This window comes from Fringilla coelebs (genome assembly GCF_963513975.1).
Source record: "Fringilla coelebs genome assembly, chromosome: 5".
In the NCBI taxonomy this organism is placed as follows: domain Eukaryota; kingdom Metazoa; phylum Chordata; class Aves; order Passeriformes; family Fringillidae; genus Fringilla; species Fringilla coelebs.
In genome coordinates this window covers 50,681,777-50,699,751 of record NC_140033.1, presented here as the reverse complement: position 1 = coordinate 50,699,751, position 17,975 = coordinate 50,681,777, and the positions used below count along the sequence as shown (strand labels likewise).

The 17,975-nt window shown below is 46.6% G+C and overlaps 2 protein-coding genes across 2 annotated transcripts; one reads left to right on the top strand and one right to left on the bottom strand.

Moving 5' to 3' along the window:
• Positions 1 to 1,684: 1,684 nt before the first annotated feature.
• TST (thiosulfate sulfurtransferase) lies at positions 1,685 to 10,534 on the bottom strand. The gene is made up of 2 exons (XM_084205389.1): positions 9,853 to 10,534; positions 1,685 to 2,167 (listed from the first exon to the last, which is right to left on the bottom strand). The coding sequence occupies exons 1-2, from the start codon at positions 10,436 to 10,438 to the stop codon at positions 1,869 to 1,871; spliced, it is 885 nt and encodes a 294-aa protein (XP_084061515.1). The 5' UTR covers positions 10,439 to 10,534; the 3' UTR covers positions 1,685 to 1,868.
• On the top strand, positions 8,593 to 13,881 carry MPST (mercaptopyruvate sulfurtransferase). Its single transcript, XM_084205388.1, has 5 exons — positions 8,593 to 8,889; positions 9,160 to 9,238; positions 9,645 to 9,718; positions 11,081 to 11,733; positions 12,349 to 13,881. The coding sequence occupies exons 3-5, from the start codon at positions 9,678 to 9,680 to the stop codon at positions 12,645 to 12,647; spliced, it is 993 nt and encodes a 330-aa protein (XP_084061514.1). The 5' UTR covers positions 8,593 to 8,889; positions 9,160 to 9,238; positions 9,645 to 9,677; the 3' UTR covers positions 12,648 to 13,881.
• The last annotated feature ends 4,094 nt before the right edge of the window (positions 13,882 to 17,975 follow it).

Sequence of the window (17,975 nt, the reverse complement as noted above, 5' to 3'; positions counted from 1 at the left end):
TTACTATATTCAGTAGGAAGAACTTTCCAGTCTGCTGATGTAGAAATTCCTCCTCTCCCAGTTCTTCCAACAAAGCAGAATTTCTGTGTAATGAGGCAATCTGTTCATTTCCCAAATCCCTTTCATCAATAATTCCCCCAGTTCCTCTCAGACAAAATGACACCAAAGCCTGCAACCACTCCTACTTTCTACTTTGTAATTGTATATGATGTTGCCATCACTGTTATTGTAAAAACACTGCAACTGCATATGGTTGTTATTTTTAATTTTATTTCTGACCCTGAAGGTCCAAAATCCAAGCAGTGCTCAGAGAATCCATCTTAAGGCCAAGAAGGACTTTAAGGCCATTTCACCATCATCCTGGATAACAGAAACCACAGAAGTATGTCTACTTATTGCTTTGCTAAACCAATTCTGCGAGCGACAATAGGCAATCAATCAGGAAAGATGTATCTTGATCAAAGAGCTAAAAAGCGTTAAACTTGATCTTTCTTTCTGAACGAAATGTTTAGCACAGCCTAACTCTGACTTTCCTGACATGCAGCCTTTGTGGAAAGAGAGAGCTGTTCTTCCCAGGCAGAAAACCTCCTCAGACAGGGGTGGGAACTGGCCACTCTCACCAGCCAGCAGACATGGCCAAGAGTGGTCTCACAGGCCTTCCACATTTGACTGGGTCTCCAAAGTTGGGAGGAGGTTTCAGTGACTTTCCAACCCTGAGGAGCCCCATGGATGTGAACATGACATTTCTCTCTCTTCTTTTTTTGGACTGATAAAAAAAATCAAAATACCTATGATTTACCAAGAGGCAAAACCTCTTCCATAACCACCTCTCTCACCTGGTCCATGATCCTGGTGTGGTGACTGGTGGTTTGTAGAAGCAGGCAGGGCCTGCTGAAGTCCAGGTATGGAGGTGGGATGAAGGCTGAAGAGTAGAGATGGTTGCTAGGAAACAATGCTCCCTCCCTCTATGAGCTGTGGGCTCCAGCTCCATGGGAAACATGGAGTTTTACACAGTGTAGAGAAGGGTTATCCTTGCTGATGGAAAAACAGACAAGGAGCAGAGTAAAAGGCTCATATTTCATGAAGCATCTGTGCCCAGAAGTTCTCATCACACGTACAGGATTTCATGGAGACTTTGCTAACATGGTCATGATAATCAACAAGACTGTATTTCAGTAGAAATGGATCTTTTAGCATCTCCAAATGCTAAGGCTGAACACGAGCTCTCTGACCTCAGCCTTCTTGCTGGGACCTTGCTGCTGCCTACCTGAACAGCAGTAGAGGGTAATAATCAGCAGGCCATACCAGTTGATAGCATACATTTCTTTTTGATGTCCCTTACCTGGACCCCAGGGAAGCAACACACCTCCCTGTGGGTTGGGTCTAGTTGCCATATGGAAGGTACCTCCATTTTCCACATTCCAAATGGGAAGATGGTGGGTTGTCAAGTCTTCCATAGAGTCAATGACAGAACCACAGCTTCGCCTTCCCATGTCCAATACCCAGTGCTGTATTTTAGCACTGGACTTTCCATTCATTCTGCTCCTGATCTTTCACCAGGCCACTGGAATTTCTGCAGGTCTTCAGGCACAGAGTGTAACTCTCTTTCATGCTGCAGAGCTGCTTTTCCCACCTAACACAAGCAGGTCGCGGGTAACAGAAGAGAATTAGAAATACTCACAGATGCATCATCTAACATTTTATTAATTGTCAAAAATCAAAAGTTCAATAGAAACCTAATGATAATTCTTAAAAAAATTGGAAAAATCTAAATAAACCGATTTTTTCTTTACTTCCATCTCCTCCCTTTTGCTTCACCCTGGGCTGGAGACAACTGCTGGACCATGTTACCCAGACCCAGCCTTCCCTTAGGCCTTGCTGCGCTTCAGCTCGGAGACTTTGTAGTGCGGAGGGGCTCGGTGGAACCACTCGGACCAGGAGCCGTCGTACACGGCCACGTCGCGCTTGCCACACAGGAAGGCGGCCAGCGCAATCTGACATGCCGTGACGCCCTTGCGGCACGTGGCCGTCAGCGGCTTCGAGAGATCCACCTTCTTCTCACGGAATATTTCCTGGATCTCCTCAATACTCTTCTCATGCCCTGTTTCTGATAGGAATGAGTGGAAGGGTATGTTCACAGCACCAGGGATGTGGCCAGATTCCAACCCTGCAAGAGTGAACCAGAAAATGAAACATGAGCAAGGACACATTAACATAGGTGATGAAAGACACGCACAAGAGACATCAGAGACATCACTGCAGAGAGTCTCACTCCCTCCAAAAGACTCACTTGTTCCACTTGATGATGAAGATGCAAAATGGTATTAGGCTAAAAAGAAGAGGACAAATATTATTCAACTTTGTTGAAGTCAAAACTCCCAGAATATTTAGCAAACTATTTCCTCGCTGAAAGCAATGAGATGTAGAAACCTGAAGAAGCTCTAAACATGACAGGAATCAAAGAACTTCCATAGAAAATGACTCAACAAAGGCATTAAGGGCACCTGTGATAAGAGGAATAAAGCAATGCATTTTCAACCTTCCCCACGTATGCCATCAGTGTGTAGTGACACACTGTAGTTTTCAGAAGCAGGAAATGTGGACTGTATGTGGAATTTGTGAAAGTGGTTATCTGTTCAGTTTATTCCTGCATCACCTTAAAGTCGTATTTCAGAAAAATAAACAAGAAATCATAAAGCAACCTTAAAGTAAGCCACATCACTTCTGAGGCAGCTATTCTGGAACAATGGGGTCAAAGAAGTCAAAATTTAAATTTTGTATCACTTCTCATCTACTCCATGGATGAAATCAGCACAGGTTCTGTTTTTCTGCTGGTGTATCTGACCACTTCAGGCAAGTTCAAAACTGCACGTCAAAAGAAGGTCTTTAGAGAGTTTCAGATATAATAATACGATGGACAAGGTCGGCCTCACACCCTTGAAATTCAGACTCTTAAGGCTTAATAATGGAAGCTTTTCCAATCATTTAGAGAGGCTTTGGATCAAGCCTCACTGGAGCCAAAACCATTTTATATTACACTGAAAATGTTTCCTTGCTAGGTTTGAACTTCTAATGAGACAGATCTGAAAAAAATCACATGAATAGTAATCTGTTTCATTGGTAGCTTTCTGCTTGCCCAAATCATTGGGATAACTGGTCTTGGGAGATGGGAGTTATTGGGGCAGTTCAATAATTTGACTTTGGTACAGTCAAATGATTAAAGTATACCTAGGCAGAGATTGACATCATACATAATGACACTGCAGTTTCCTCACTATGCAGAGTGGTAACATGACATAGTGAGATATAAGGGGAAAATGGCTTTGGCACAGAATTGAAGGGAATTTTTGCTCTGCTGAACAAAGACAGAGCCTAAAGACAATCAAAGCTGCCCTGAGTCAGCTTCACAAGTTCTCTTCCTGTTCCAGATGGACCCTCTTTGTCTCTTGATTAATCCTCCCCGGGTGCATTAAAAATACGGCACAGTTGTCTAGGAGTCACCTCATGCATCCTTCAGAAATGTTTAGCATTACTGAGAGAAGTTGGGATAAAAACTGCTGACTTCTGCAGGGACTAACATTTAAAAAGGAAAAGAAAAAATAAAAGAGACAGTGTTTTAGACTGATGGTTTCACCACATTTTTTCCAGCTCCAGAAGACAACAGCTTATCACTTCAGTACACGGAACTGCAAAACTCACTCATCAATATAGTGTCTGTATGACAGAGAGGAAATAAAAAATGAAGCAAAAACTGAGCAAACCTTGTATATAGTTCTCAGACTGCAAAGCTGCTTATTGAAGCCTCTTACATGCCTGGGTTAGGCTACCACTTTCCCACAGAGTAAATGGAAAAGGATGCTTTCAGCAAAGGATTTCTGCAAGGCTCTGCTGCAGTACTGGTGATCACCCCAACAGAGAAAAGTCTGTGAGCCATCCTAGGGCACTGAGAGGTGTACTGAGATCAAGAAGTCCTGGAGGATGAACTAGAAGGAAACTCTTGCTCAATGAGGCTTGCTGGGTCATCGATTCACTTTATAGGTGTCCCAGGCACCATGACCATTATCACTTCTCTAGACTGATCACATGCCTTAAAATAGGTTTGTACCCCTCTCTTATTGGAGACTGACAATTCACCACTCTTAAAAAACTCTTCAGGTAGGAGCTGAGCAGATCTGAAAAAAACCACTCATTTTAGAGCAGTTTTGATTTTGATCTATAGGGAGACTTTATTGCTCCAGAGATTCAAAAGTCTGCTGGAGTCAGAGACCAGTGTTTGCACTCTGTGGGTGAAAGATGGGGAATTCTGTAGAAGCTGCATTTATTCACATATGTGGGTGTTCAGCTGAGAAAAAGAGCTGAAACTGCACAACCACAATCACTTGGACTGCCTAAGAAGTGCTCTCAAGTGGCTGAGGAAGCTTCATAATCTCTCTCTGCTAGGTCAAGAGCAGAGAAACATAGGACTTGAAGGCAAGGCTGGATGCAGCTGGAATCTGAACAGGGGAGAGGATACATTTGCTCCTGTCCCATATGAAACGGAGGACATTCCACACCAGATTCATGCAGTCACCGTCAGAAACTCCAGGAAGGAACCCTAGGACTACAGAGCCTGAGCCCCAGCTACCTCAGCAATCATTTTATAAGCTGCCTTTCAAAAAAGCATCCATCTCAGAAACAGTTTGGATTCTTGTCATGAAACTTCCCACTGAAGCACCTCCTGGCTCATGTGAGGAGGAACATTAATTTCCAGTGTTCAGATCATCACAGTCAGTCTATACATCATTTATCCTTGAGCTAACACTGCCCTATGGGCGAAATAGCTTTTCTGCCCTTCTGCTATTGCTCCAACAGACTGATGGCAAGTCCTCAGCACTCCCAACAACTTCATGTCCTTTGCCTAAACCAAGTAAGAGCCAATTAGATACACCTTTCTCTGTCTTGGTCACCCTAGAAACAGCTCTAGGTGTTCAGCAGGCTTCTGGACAAAGAAGTGGCATTTCCTACCATCACAGTGGCAGACAGGAGTTGCCAAGGCCGTTGCCAAGGTTAAATCAGATGTGATGTTCCTGCACCCAACGAATTCATCCAAGTCTTACCCTATTCTATTGCTTCCAAATGTGGGTTATCGGCTTGTAGGAACAACACAAGCAGTTCAGTGTTTTGGGCAACTAAGAATTTAAGTTTGCGTTCTGTAGTGTTATACTTCCTGTCACTCGTACATCTGCAGGTGGCACTTCACATAATACTCCCCATGTGATCATTTAGACCTTCCCATGGCTGTGCCACAGCACATTTCAGTAACAACTCCATATTTTCAAAGCCTTGATGATTCAGGGAAATACAAAACAAAACACGTAAGCTTAATGATGGGACCATGCTCACAACTTCCAACCCCACAGATCTTCTTTCAGTACATGCTGTTCTTATCTCACTTATCTCCTTTCCAGTCAATCTTCAAAATCTAACAATACTTGTGCTATTTGCCCTCTCCTCATACTGACCCAATAAATGCCCCTCTAATGTTATGCGCAAAGCATTAATAAAGTGCAAATGGCACAACTCTATCTCGTAGGTACTTCCAATGGCTGGAAGAAAAGATCAGACATTACTTCCAGAGATGCATGTTTCCATTTCTCTTATCTGGCCAACCAATTCTGTTAGCAAGGAAATAAGGCCCTTGGATAAAGTGCAAATCTACCAACATATTTTACTCAACTTTGCCTTTGTTTAAAATATTTTTTCTTGAAGAGTTTTTTGAAAGCTTCCCAGTCTATCCGTGTCAGAAGACCAGCAGCTGCCTAGGTTGTGCTATACCCCTATTCCAAATATGAAGTTTGAAATCGTTTCTGTTCCATAGAACCATGCTTTGAATAAATGTATCAAATTCTTGCCTCATGAAGTTCCAATGTCACATGACTCATTTTTGACACATATTTAGGATGGAGATCATCTGCCTCACTGATTTGAGCATGGGAATATCTTTCAGTTAGTCCTCTCCCTGCTCTGCAGAATTATCCTTAGGAGAGAAGAAAACATGGTAGCACAGACTTGGGGCTTAGTATAATGCTGAGACCACACACAAATAATCTTCCACCTGGAACCCCTACTAACTGCACAGCAACCTTATTTATTCTTTCTCTCCTTTGTTCTCTTTTGTTCACTCTGTTCCAGAAGATTTTGTTATTTAATTCCTCTTGCCAAGTCTCACTCAGCTTGGTGTCTGGCAATCCCTCCTCACAATTTATAACCTGTAATATGTTATCTTCTTCACTACTTAATCCCCTTTTCCACATCTGTTAGATTCTCTGCTTACATATTGTTTTTATTGTTGGCTATTTATCTAAGACCACAGCCCCTCCTCTCTAGCCTTCCCTTTGCGATGAAAGCTCCAGATGGAATTTCTTAATGTCAAAAAGATAAAAGATTCGCTCAGCCCATATTTAACTCCCTGTGGCTTTGGAGAGTGCTGGCTGCAGATAGTTCCTTTCCAAATGCCTCCTCTGTTGCCTCCTTGTTTATCTCTCTCTTCCATTCAAATGGTATGTCTTAGAAGAGCCAATTACTGATCTTGTCTAACCTACCGTGAACACATTGTAAGGAACACTTTAAGCTTGGTCCTGGCCAGCTCCCTGAAAGTCCTCGTAGGTTCCTGTGGGTTGAAACAGACTTTGATAAAGTCTCTCACTCTCCGTTCCTGTGCCCCAAGTATTATTACACGATCAAAGCAAAGCCAGCCCATTCCCAGCTGCAGAATCCTCTCAGAGGAAAGGGGAAAGAAAAACGTACATTTCATTCTCATTCCCACTGAACATTCAAGATTAGCAAAAGCTTTATGTTTGGGGGAGGCAGGATGGAGAGCTGGGAAAATAGGCAAAATCTGAAGAGTTCTACATGCAGAAGGGAGACAAGGACTACTTCACGGCTGAGGATGAGAAGAAAAATACCTGTAAGCTCAATAAATGATTTTGGGTTTGCTCTCTTTCTTTAGATGATAGAGCCTGGCAACTTTCGCCTCTTTTCTCAGATGTCTGCAAAAGAATTCAGAAATTCACAACTTTTCTGTATGCATTTCATTAACTATAATTCTTGTTCATCAGTTTTCAGTGCCCAACAGCCAGAGAGGATCAGCACTGGCAATCATCACGTAATTATTTTTATCATCAGCCCTGGACAGCTAGTTCCTGCAGAAACAGAGCACTGTGCAGGGACACCTCGAACTACTCAGTGGAAAGGTCAGGGCTGCACATCTGTCAGGCTTCTGCTGCACACTCTGCATGAACATCCAAGCTTTTCATCCAAAGCAATACCTGCATTTAAGACCTATGAGACCTGGCCTATAGAGATGTCCACTTTTTTCCCCTCTAGCAACTCTGGTGAACCTCTCCCACCAAATAAAAATTAGTACTATGTTATGGCTTATCTTGACTAGTACAGAGGTCTAAATCCCAGCAAGGATAAAAGTAAACCAGGTTCAATTAATTCTTACCACAAAGAACTGAAAAACTAAAGGGGAAAAGAGTCAGCTGCAATTAGCCTCTTCTAAAGATGAAGTTCACAGAACAGGAGAGATTAATTGACTTAATTAGGAAGTCAAGAACTGAAGCAATAATTAAACTGAAATCACCTGAGAAGGCAGCAAGTTCCTTAACCTGAAGACCATTAGTCTTCTCTAAATTGCGTCCTCCCTAATTGGATGACCCCTGCAATTAATCAGCATTGATTTCAAATTGCTCTTTTAGGTGTAAGCACTGTCTTTTACCCACTGCTGGCTGATGTGCTGCTACTGGCTAGCTTGGTTCAGAGAGCTGTCAAGCTCCTGTGGAATGAGCAGCTGCAGCTGGAGTGCTTATCCTGCTGGATCTGCTGTGGGAAGCAAAACTGGACCACCACAAATAAGCTATTCCATGCTGACTCATTTCAAAGGAAAAATCTGTTTTGAAGATGCTGTTGGGTCTGCTGTATTTGTCATCTGGTGACAACTCTCACCTTGGGAAAGAATGCAAAATCTACCAGCTCCCAGTAAGGAGTATTTTAGTCACTTCTTGAGGTTAAAATTCAACCTTCGCTTTGATGGGCTGTTGTAGGAGAAGAAATAGAATGAGTGATAAGCCTAACTTTCCCTTTCCCTAGCCACAGTCTCCTCCATCACTCCCATTACCTCTTCCACATTGTCTTTCTGCAGGTCAAATGTGTTGAGGGGCTCCCTGTAGACACCTGGGCCTCCCACATGTACAGTCATTTACAGCCAAATGCTCCTGAAGTTTGGATGCAGGAATGTACTTCAGGACATGCTGTCACACTAACTGGCTGTACAGCAACACACACACATGTGAACAGCCCGGACAGAGTGACAACAACCTGTGGGGCAGCAGGACAGCACAGCCTGGGGACCACAGAAACCCTCTGCACATACCAGCAGGGTGGGCTCTGCTTAGACCCCACAGCTGCTGCTGAGCTTTTCTGTGTTTTCTTCTAGAAACTCTTTTCTTTTCCAACCATTTCTGTGATTCCCTTGTTGAAGAACACATTGAGTGCTGGCAGCTCAGTGTGCAGCCCCAGTGTCAGCAGCAGGTTGGGCTCTGGGCCATGAGAGCCCCAGGCAAGAGGCCAGGAGCTGGTGCTGACCCTTGGCACAACAGAGGGCACAGGACCTGTGGCACAGCCAGGTGACCGGACACTGAGACACAGCAGGAGCCGAGAACTCAGCAGGAAGAGCCAGGACTTTGTCACACAGAGATTAGAAGAGCATAGAAGTTCAGTGCTTCCTTTGTTTAGGTCCCTCCTTGGAAGCAAGAGCTCAAGCTGTTTCTGTGTTATTGTACTGTTAATAAATTGCTTTAAGGAACCAGACTTTTGAGGCTCTGCTAAGGAAAACCCAGGCTCGAGACGGTAAGAAAACCTGCTCTGAGCGTGTGTGTGGGGGGTGTAGGTAGTCAAGTGGGGCACCCATCAGTTCAGTGGAACTGTCTGCTGAGAAGGGGCTTTGGCCCCAGCAGTTAAAGTCTCTGGTGCTGGGAGTGTGATTGCCAGAGTGCCTCCTGAATGGTCAGTCAGGAAAGTTTCCTTTATACCCTTTCAGAAGGGAGGTTATTCTGGGATACACCAAGGCTTAAATTACACAGCAAGGGCCCCCTTTAACCAACTTCAATTTCATTCCAGGCACACTGCTGTACCTGCTATCCCCACTGCACAGGACTTCTCCCACCCCTGCTGCTTGGGTGTCCAGTGTTTCACCGAGGTAACGAAATCAGTTTTTGTTCCTGTAACTTGGGGCACCTAAAAGAGAGAGGCTGACACCCCATACATTTGCTAAAGGCTTCAGACTTTTCTTACATAAGCAAAAGAACAAAGATCAGCTCAAGCAAATTCTCTATTTGCTGGAACTCAGACTGATAAGAAGAATGTCCCTTGGGTTACTGTATTACCTAAAACCTTGGCTTTTGCTTGTGCACTCATTATGGTGAGAGGCGCCTGTATGAATACTGATAGTTTTTATGTGTCTGCTGGTTTTAGATAGGACCCTGAACAAATCCCTGGGAGCTCTCACCTCCCATGTCTGCATTTTGATAAACTTCTGCAGGGTGTGGGATGGGAGATCCTGGAACTAAATGACTGCAGCCCTTTTCTGGTATTTCCTCCTGCAGCTTTATAGCCAACTGCAACAAAAGCATTCCGTGATGGCACTGGGGTCTGAACGTGCAACTGTGGATCCCTTAAGGTAATCAATGAGTCGGGCTGAGGCATGCCTGTGCGTTAGGAAAACCTGTTTGATGGCTGTCGAGGGCTGTTACTCCCTGTCTAGTATTGACATTCATCCCATTCTGGGGCAGGCGCCAGTCCCACCTCCATTACCTTGATCCAGCTCTGTTCCCCGAAACCGGCCCTCCGGGCGGGAATCCACCACCTGGAAGCTTAGGGACGACACATTCTGTACCATCTCCTCAAAAGTCTTCACCAGGGCCCTGTTCAGCCTGGCCTTAAAGACAGCCGGGGTGGGCTGGGTGACCTCTGCCGTGACGGGGTGCCCTTCCTTCACCCAATTCTTGAAGCCACCGTTGAGCACAGAGACCTCCTTGTGCCCAAAGGCCCGGAACATCCACCAGGCGCGGGGCGCGTAGAAGGTGCCCACCTCGTCGCCGTCGTACACCACCACGTGCGTGTCATTGCTGACCCCCAGCCCCCCCACGTAGTCGGCGAAGTGGGACTCGCTGGGCAGCATGAAGTCGTAGGGGGAGGACTTGTCCCGGCACTCCTCGATGTCGAAGAAGGACGCCCCGGGGATGTGCCTCTCCTTGAACTCCTGCCGGGCGTTTCGCTCCTTGGGGGGGTACCAGGAGGCGTCCAGGACCCGCAGGCCGGCGCCCACCCGCCCGGCCCGCACCGCCTCCGCCAGCCAGGAGGCCGTGACCAGCGCCCGGCTGAGGCTCTGCCGCGCCATCTCGGGGCACCGGCGGGGGCGCCGCGCCGGGCTGCGCTCCCCTCACACGCGGAGCCCGACACGGCCCGACACACGAAATGGCGGCGGGAGGCGCGGCCCGAGGGGCGGCACGGAGGCGGCCGCACGGCCGGGACCGGCCCGCTGGGAGCGCTCCCGCCCTCCGGCGGCGGCCGTGGCTGGCGGGCAGCGAGGCCCAGCACGGAGGTACGGGGCGAAGCGGCGGCAATCGCGGCCCCGCCGAGCCGGGGGGGCTCGCAGCGGGCGGCGGCGGGGCCCCGGTAAGGCCCCGGCTGCAGGTGCCTCCGGGGCGGGCAGAGGCGCGGGGCCGCGCCTGACCGCCGAGCGCTTGTTCCTTGGGGCTGCCACGCTCAGCTCTGGCTGCTGTCGGTGCTGGCTGGGGTCCCTGGATGGGGCCAGAGGAGCTGCGTGGGGCCGGGCGCAGGGCACGACTGCCGTGGCTGTCCCGCTCGGGGCATTGTTTGGGATGAGCTCTGGGAAACTACTTTCAGGGCTGGAGCATTTCAAGCCCCTCGTTGTAGGCTTAGCCAGCACCTCAATGCAGACACGGGTCCCAAAATGCATCCTTGTCCAGTTGTTTTTTGAAAGACTGGTCTCTAATTTGTGACTCTCTACCTTCTGCAGTCAGGTGGACTCAGGCAGAATCCAGAAATTGGCTAATCCGAGCCAGGACTCGGGAGCGATGTCGCAACAACTCCTTTACCGAGCTCTGGTATCTGCAAAATGGCTTTCAGAAGCCATCAAGTCCCAGCAAGCTGGCCGAGCCTTGAGAATCGTGGATGCATCCTGGTATTTGCCGAAGATGAAGCGTGATCCAAAGCGGGAGTTTGAGGAGCGCCACATCCCTGGTGCGGTTTTCTTCGACATTGACCAGTGCAGTGACCGAACCTCGCCTTACGATCACATGCTGCCCAAGGCTAGTGACTTTGCTGAGTATGTGGGGAAGCTGGGTGTGGGGAATGATTCCCATGTTGTGGTGTATGATGGCAGCGACCAAGGTCTCTTCTCAGCACCTCGGGTATGGTGGATGTTCCGGGTCTTTGGACACGAAGCTGTCTCCCTTCTGGATGGTGGCCTGAAGAACTGGCAGCGAGAGGGAAATGCACTTAGCTCTGGGAAAACCCAGGTAGCTCCATCTGAGTTCCATGCTTCCTTGGACAAGTCCCTGGTGAAAACATATGAGGACGTCTTAGATAACTTGGATTCCCGTCGCTTCCAACTAGTGGATGCCCGTGCTGCAGGACGGTTCCGGGGAGTAGAGCCAGAGCCCCGAGATGGTAATGTGCCTTCTGAGACAGTGGCATTATAAAGAGGGGTTTCATTTAAGGTGCCCATCACTTTGACTCCTGTAGAGGAAATGCTGGGAAATAATGGCTGTCTTTTAAGGGATGGGACTTCAGGCAGTGTGTGTCCACCTGTCCTCCTTCCCTTTTGACTAGCAAGTGCTACTCTTTGAAAATTCAGCAGTAGGGAAGCCATGTATCTTTTTGTCCTCAAGAGGGGCTGGGGTGAGGAAGATAGCTTTCGATACATCCCAAAGATTCTCATTGGTCTTTCCAAGTACTGGTGCTACTCTTCCCCTCAGAATGGCCTGTGGAGGTGCTTCATCCGTGTGGGTTGCTCTGATGGGGAGAAAGATGTGGAGGGAACTAGGGGAAAGAATGGAACTTGACAGGGTTGTGCCCATGTGGTAACATGAAGGTTTCACATAGAGCCATCCTTCCTGAGTAATCAGTAATCTAGTAAAGCAAAGTGTAACAAAAATAAATGTACTCCTTTTAACAAAGTACTCTAAGCAATAAATATTCCTCTCAGTGAAACAGAAGAGGCTTTGCAATAGACTTGTCCCAGACAATAGAGGTTAATTCCTGACTGTATTGTTTTTTCTTTAGGAATTGAGCCTGGTCATGTCCCTGGGTCGACGAGCATCCCCTTCACTGATTTCCTCACAGAGTCTGGCTTAGAGAAAACCCCTGAGCAGATCCGCACTCTGTTCCAGGAGAAGAAGGTGGACCTCTTGAAGCCAGTGGTAGCCACATGTGGCTCAGGGGTCACTGCCTGCCATGTGGCTCTGGGGGCCTACCTCTGTGGCAAGCCAGATGTGGCAGTGTATGACGGGGCCTGGGTGGAATGGTACATGCGGGCACAGCCTGAAAATATCATTTCTGAGGGAAAGGGGAAAACAGTGTAATAAGCTGCATTGTTTCCCAGCTGTGCACATAGCTTGCCTTGAAACAGGATTTGGAAAAGATGGGTTTAGCTTTCCTGATTAAGTGTCTTGAGATGAAGACATTGGATAACAATCATGCGCACACGGTGCTTCAGCACTTTCTCCTTACCCTGCTGCTGCTTAGGAGGATGAAGATGACAGCAGTTCTGGGCAGCCAGCTCTAGGTGATCCTGCTTGAGAAGATAGGGTGGAACAGATGTCCTCTGAAGGTGACTTCCAGCCTCAGCCATTCTGTGATTGTGTGACCATTTCACCATATCAGGTGGATGGTAGAGAGTGCTGCTGCCAGTATGGGGAATTAATTGAGTTGAGTCAAGCTCCTGACTCAAAACATTCAGTCATGCTCATTCACGGGATGGTCATACTTATATAACTGTGCCTCATAATACTGCTCTCTGCTTCAGTCCCATCCATGCATGTTATGGCCACTTTGAGTGCAAAACTTTGTGGAAAGAGATGGCTGTTAAGGGAGCAAATACAGCATTCAGGTTGGCACTTAGGCTAGAGACTTGATTTGTATTTCATCTCGTACTTGGACTCTAATGTGTACTTAGCCAGCCTTGTAGCCCCATTGTCCAAAATCCCCCTTGAGAAAAAGAAAAGATAATGGGATTTAAACAATGTAAATAAACATGTTTCAAGGTCTTTCTGCTGAATGGAACTTACCTGAGTGTTGCTTAGGTGAATACTTTTCAGGAGTTCTGTTTTTATGGATTCAAATGAGATATTTCCTTCTCTCTGTGAGTAGAACCACCTCTTAACCTCAACAAGCTCTTTGACCCAAGAAGGACAATGGCATGCCTCTCTCTTGGGTCTCTGCACCCCATCTTCCTGCTTTCAGTCCTAGTCCATTTGCTTTTTTGCCTTGAAGTTCACAGTTGTAGGCTACATCTCTGTTCTTGAGACACTGGATGTCAGCTTACATAGTGAAAAATGGACTGCATGGGTATTTTCATTCTTGCCATGTAACCTTCCCCTACAAACTTAGCAGAACTGAGACCTTCAGAGGAATAGCCCACACTGACACCTATTTTCCCCCAAGACCTTTTTCTTTCATGTCTAAAAGTTGAAAGCACAACAGGTATCCCTGATGATGTTCAAGAATTTGTTCTCTCTGGGATTTTCTCCTCTACAAAAAATGCCCAAAACTAAACAAAAAACCCCACAGAAACATCCCACAAAAATAAAGATAAAGTCTGTATCTCTTTTGGCCTACTGGTAACTTAAAAGTTAATGTGACAGTTTCTTGTCTTGGGCTTGCAACAACAGGTACCTGTAAACATCTATGGATGATGGAGTTGCACTTTCTAGGGAATGCAGTGGATGCTTATTGTCATAGTTTTGACTGTAAGGACTGGATTCTTCCCTATGGCTGAGTGTTTGTTCTTTGCATTTCCTCTTACTACGTTTGTCTGCTTCTTCTTGGCCTTGGCTTGCATGCATGGAAGTCCTGTTTCTGCTCACCTCCTGGGCAGCTGGAGTTTCACTGTCCAGTTTATTTCTTCCTCTGTCCTCCCCACTCACACATAGGGTCAGACCACCCAGTGACTGACAGCCTGCAATTTCCCTGTTTGCATCCAGACTGACAACCGAGCTCTTGGAGGACTTGGAGCTGGCATTGCAGCAAGTGCACAGGGGTCTGAAGCAAGTGACCCTTGTCACAACAACAACAACACAGAGAGGTTGATTTTGTGATTATGTGGCCAGATGAGTGCCTGCTCAGGAAAATTTAGTTATTAGGAAAATTGACATATTGTTTCAGACTTATTTGCAATAGATGCAGGGGGCTGGCTCTTGTGTGTCCTTACAGAATATTTTTTGATGCATCTTAAGCACTGTTCCTTTTTTGCCACTGACCCATCAGTCCTGTGGGTCAGTGGGGAATCTCTCTGCATCCTCTTGAGACTGAGATGCTTTTCTCTGTCCTGTGTGTTGCAGGGAGGTGTGTGGCACAGCCCAGCCATCCACCTGGAGATTGCAAATTATGTGGAAAACTTCCCTCTGCCCTTGCTCTACATTTCACCCCTGTGGCTTGATGACATCTAGCAGGGCCCTTCCCCCTGTCTGGGGGGAATTTTCTGGGGGCTGAATTTTCTGCTACAAAATCTTGGTGTTTCTTCCCAGCTTTTGGCACATCTTTTCCCAGATGCTTAACTTTGCCTTGATTTCTCCACAGAGGTGAAACGATCTCCTTTCCCACAGCAAGATACTTTGTTTTTCTGAGGTATTCCCTCTTATATCATGTATCAAAAATCTATCCCAGAGTGTCTTCTGATGTTCCCCCTCCTTTAAGTTGAGTTCCCTTCTGGTGATTCAGGCAAAGCACTGAGAAGGTTGTGAAGACCGAGACAATGTTTTCAAATCCTGGAGACTTGAAAAACCTATTTTGAGCTATAACAGATGCTACTGGACATATGGAACAGCTGAGGGGACTTACACCAGGACTATAAATGTTCTGCAGATCTTTATGTCCCTGACTCAGTGGGTGGGTTTCCTATAGGAACCAAAAGCTGGGGAGAAGTGGATATAATGCAAATCACTAATGTTCATGACTTTTCTGTGAAAAATTTGCCACAGGCAATTGGTAATAGCATATCTTTGGTGAAATAGGGCTCATGGTAGCCAAAAAGGTAGCCTAAACAACAGCCCTGATGTAGGAGGAAGGTCTCACTGACCTGTGGCTACCTTGAGACTAGAGTTTTTACACCTCTCTATATAAATTTGAGAATTCCAGCATGTAAACTCTTTATTTGTTTATTGGTATATTTTACTATCTGCAATACTTTTGTCCTGAAGGAGGTTTGGATTCTGTGCAGTCTGGTCTAGTCAAAAGTAATCCCATGGTCCCCTGTTCTTCACTTGTCTTTGTCATCTCTCTTCCTTTTCCTTCCATCCTGCTCTCTAGCAGCCAGGCTGCACTATTTCATCCTTCATTTCCCAGCAAACTTTGTCCCACTGCAAATTTTTCCAAATTCTAAAGCTGCTCTTCTACCATCACCACTGGCCCAAGCACTGCATGAGCCATGGTAATTGGTGTTGCCTGCAGGGACATTTCATATTCCTCCCATCTCTCCTGGTCCCAGCATACAGCCAGGTGCTACACAACCATTATGTCTCCTCCCAGCAGTCTTCAGAAAAGGTGCTGCGTGATGTACATCCACACTCAGGCTTTCCACACTGCTTTGAATGCAGGTATGTTGCTCACAGACCTCATGCAGCACAAGGAGCTGGAGGAAGATTAGCTTGCCTGTATGCCATGGAGCCTTTCTCTTCATGCTTCAACATGCTTAGCTCAGCTGGCAGTCAGGCTGGACTCTATTATTCAACTGTGTCCACCCCCGAGTTCAGTGTACAGAATTTAATTTGCCTGATTCCCTGTTGGCTTACCAGCAGAATGTCAGAACATCACTTGTCTTCCCCTCTCCACTTGCTGCAGAAAAGAGAGTGGCACTGATCCTACATGGCCATCCAAACTGGTTTTCCCTGGTTTCTTCTCCAGTGCCTCCGGCCGTGTAATCCCCAATATGTGTTCCCAGCCTGTCAGAGTGGTGACACTCTGTGCCAACACATGGTGATCCCTGCTCCCACTGCTGTTCCACAGCACAGCAGTTCCAGAAGAGCAGCTCTCCAATGCCAGCGATGCATCATATGCCATGTACCTAGCTGCAGAGCGCTGCAGTGTGTGTAGCCTTCTGCAGGATTACATTGCAGGCCTGACTGCTGAACCAAGACTCTCTCAGTATACCTCCTGCTCTGCTCTCCTCAGCTCTTGTTCAGTATCCAGTGGCTGTCACGTTTTTCCTGCTCCCAGTCTGTCTGAACAATGGTCCCCATGATTTCCCTGCGGACTCTGCAAGGTTGTACAGTCTTACAGCATCACATAGCCCTGTGTAAACTCTTACTTGCTCTCCCTCTGTTTCCGTGCCTGTGTTTTATATTCAGTTGTCATAAAGGCAGCAGGAAGAAGTCGTAGAATCATAAAACCTTAAGGTTGGGAAAGAACTGATATCAAGTCCAACCTTTGACCAAACACCACAGATTGTTTAAACTTTACTTTCCTGTGTCCTATTTCTTGATTTTAGGGGACCTGAACAAGAATGCCTTAATCGCATCTCAGAACTACATCTAGTGATAGTGACTTGATAGCAAACAAGTCTGTATTTAGCCCATGCCACCAACTCATCAGAACATTTCAGTTGGTAACTCACCCCACACTGGCTTCTTCCTAAAGAGGATTTTCACATACTGTGGGGAAATCCCTGGCCTGGTGCATTTTCAATGATTTTTTTGTGTATATTGCAGAAGAAAGGCTCTGATGTTAGAAGTGGTGTTCCTTGACATCTTTCCTTACTCACAATATACCTCTTTAGATTTAGCAATTAACTTTTCACCCCATGGCCCTGGGGTGAGCAAGACTTGAGGTTCTAGCCACAAGGGGAGACTGGTATTGGTGGAAGGAAGTATGCCTTAAATATAGACCATCCTGGACTCTTGAGCAGCATTGTCATGGGGGAGGTTGGAAAAGAAGGTGTTGAGAACAAGAGATGGACCTTAAAAAGGACAAAGAGGTGAGAGGATGTGAGAGGAGGAAAAGGAGAGGGTGAACCCTTGGTAAAAGAAGAAAAAAAATTGAATTCTTGGACAGGGAGATAAGGGGCTATAGGCTGCCACCCAACTGCTGCATTCATATCGGAGAGCCATAATCCTCACCCCAGTTCTGTGCTGGAGCTGCAGCCAGCACAGACAGGGTCCTGTAGTCCTCACACAGCAGTGTGCAGGGCAGAGGTCTCCAACTTGCTGTGCTTTGACTCAGAGCCACAATTAGGAGGACAGCAGTCTGACAGCCCCGAGCTGTGTTGCGCTGTGACACTTCAGCCCGGGTCAGTGTTAGTCTGAGCATCTTTGATGCATGTTACTGCTCAGTGGAGACTGGTCCCAGGGCTGGGCAGTAATTTTGGCCAGAGCTTGCTCCATATAGGTAGACAAAAATATTTTTTCATGCTCTCTTAATGGTCACTCTAGTGCTGGTTCAAAATTATTTGAATTTACATCCTGGAGCAGCTGAATGGTTCCTGTACTTAAATTAGCTGAAGGTCAGCAATCTTGAAACCTCTTCCGTGTTACCCTCTCTTCCTCTCCTCCCTGTGGCACTCCTCCACAGAAGGAGCAAAGTTCACATGCCATCTTTGTGAAGAAAATCCTGGGTGATTTGGGGGAAGGGCAATGCTGCCTTCTTCTGTAGTGATAAAAAGGGAGTGATTTGCAAGTAAAAGAAGGAAGGACAAGAAG

What these genes read in the sequence shown, in the direction of transcription:
- MPST (XM_084205388.1), top strand. Translation starts at nt 9,678, where the DNA reads ATGGCACTGGGGTCTGAACGTGCAACTGTGGATCCCTTAAG. An exon ending in GCAACTGTGGATCCCTTAAG is followed by an intron (nt 9,719 to 11,080) that starts GTAATCAATGAG and finishes TACCTTCTGCAG; the next exon opens with TCAGGTGGACTCAGGCAGAA. An exon ending in AGAGCCAGAGCCCCGAGATG is followed by an intron (nt 11,734 to 12,348) that starts GTAATGTGCCTT and finishes TTTTTTCTTTAG; the next exon opens with GAATTGAGCCTGGTCATGTC.
- TST (XM_084205389.1), bottom strand. Translation starts at nt 10,438, where the DNA reads ATGGCGCGGCAGAGCCTCAGCCGGGCGCTGGTCACGGCCTCCTGGCTG. An exon ending in GGGAACAGAGCTGGATCAAG is followed by an intron (nt 2,168 to 9,852) that starts GTAATGGAGGTG and finishes TCACTCTTGCAG; the next exon opens with GGTTGGAATCTGGCCACATC.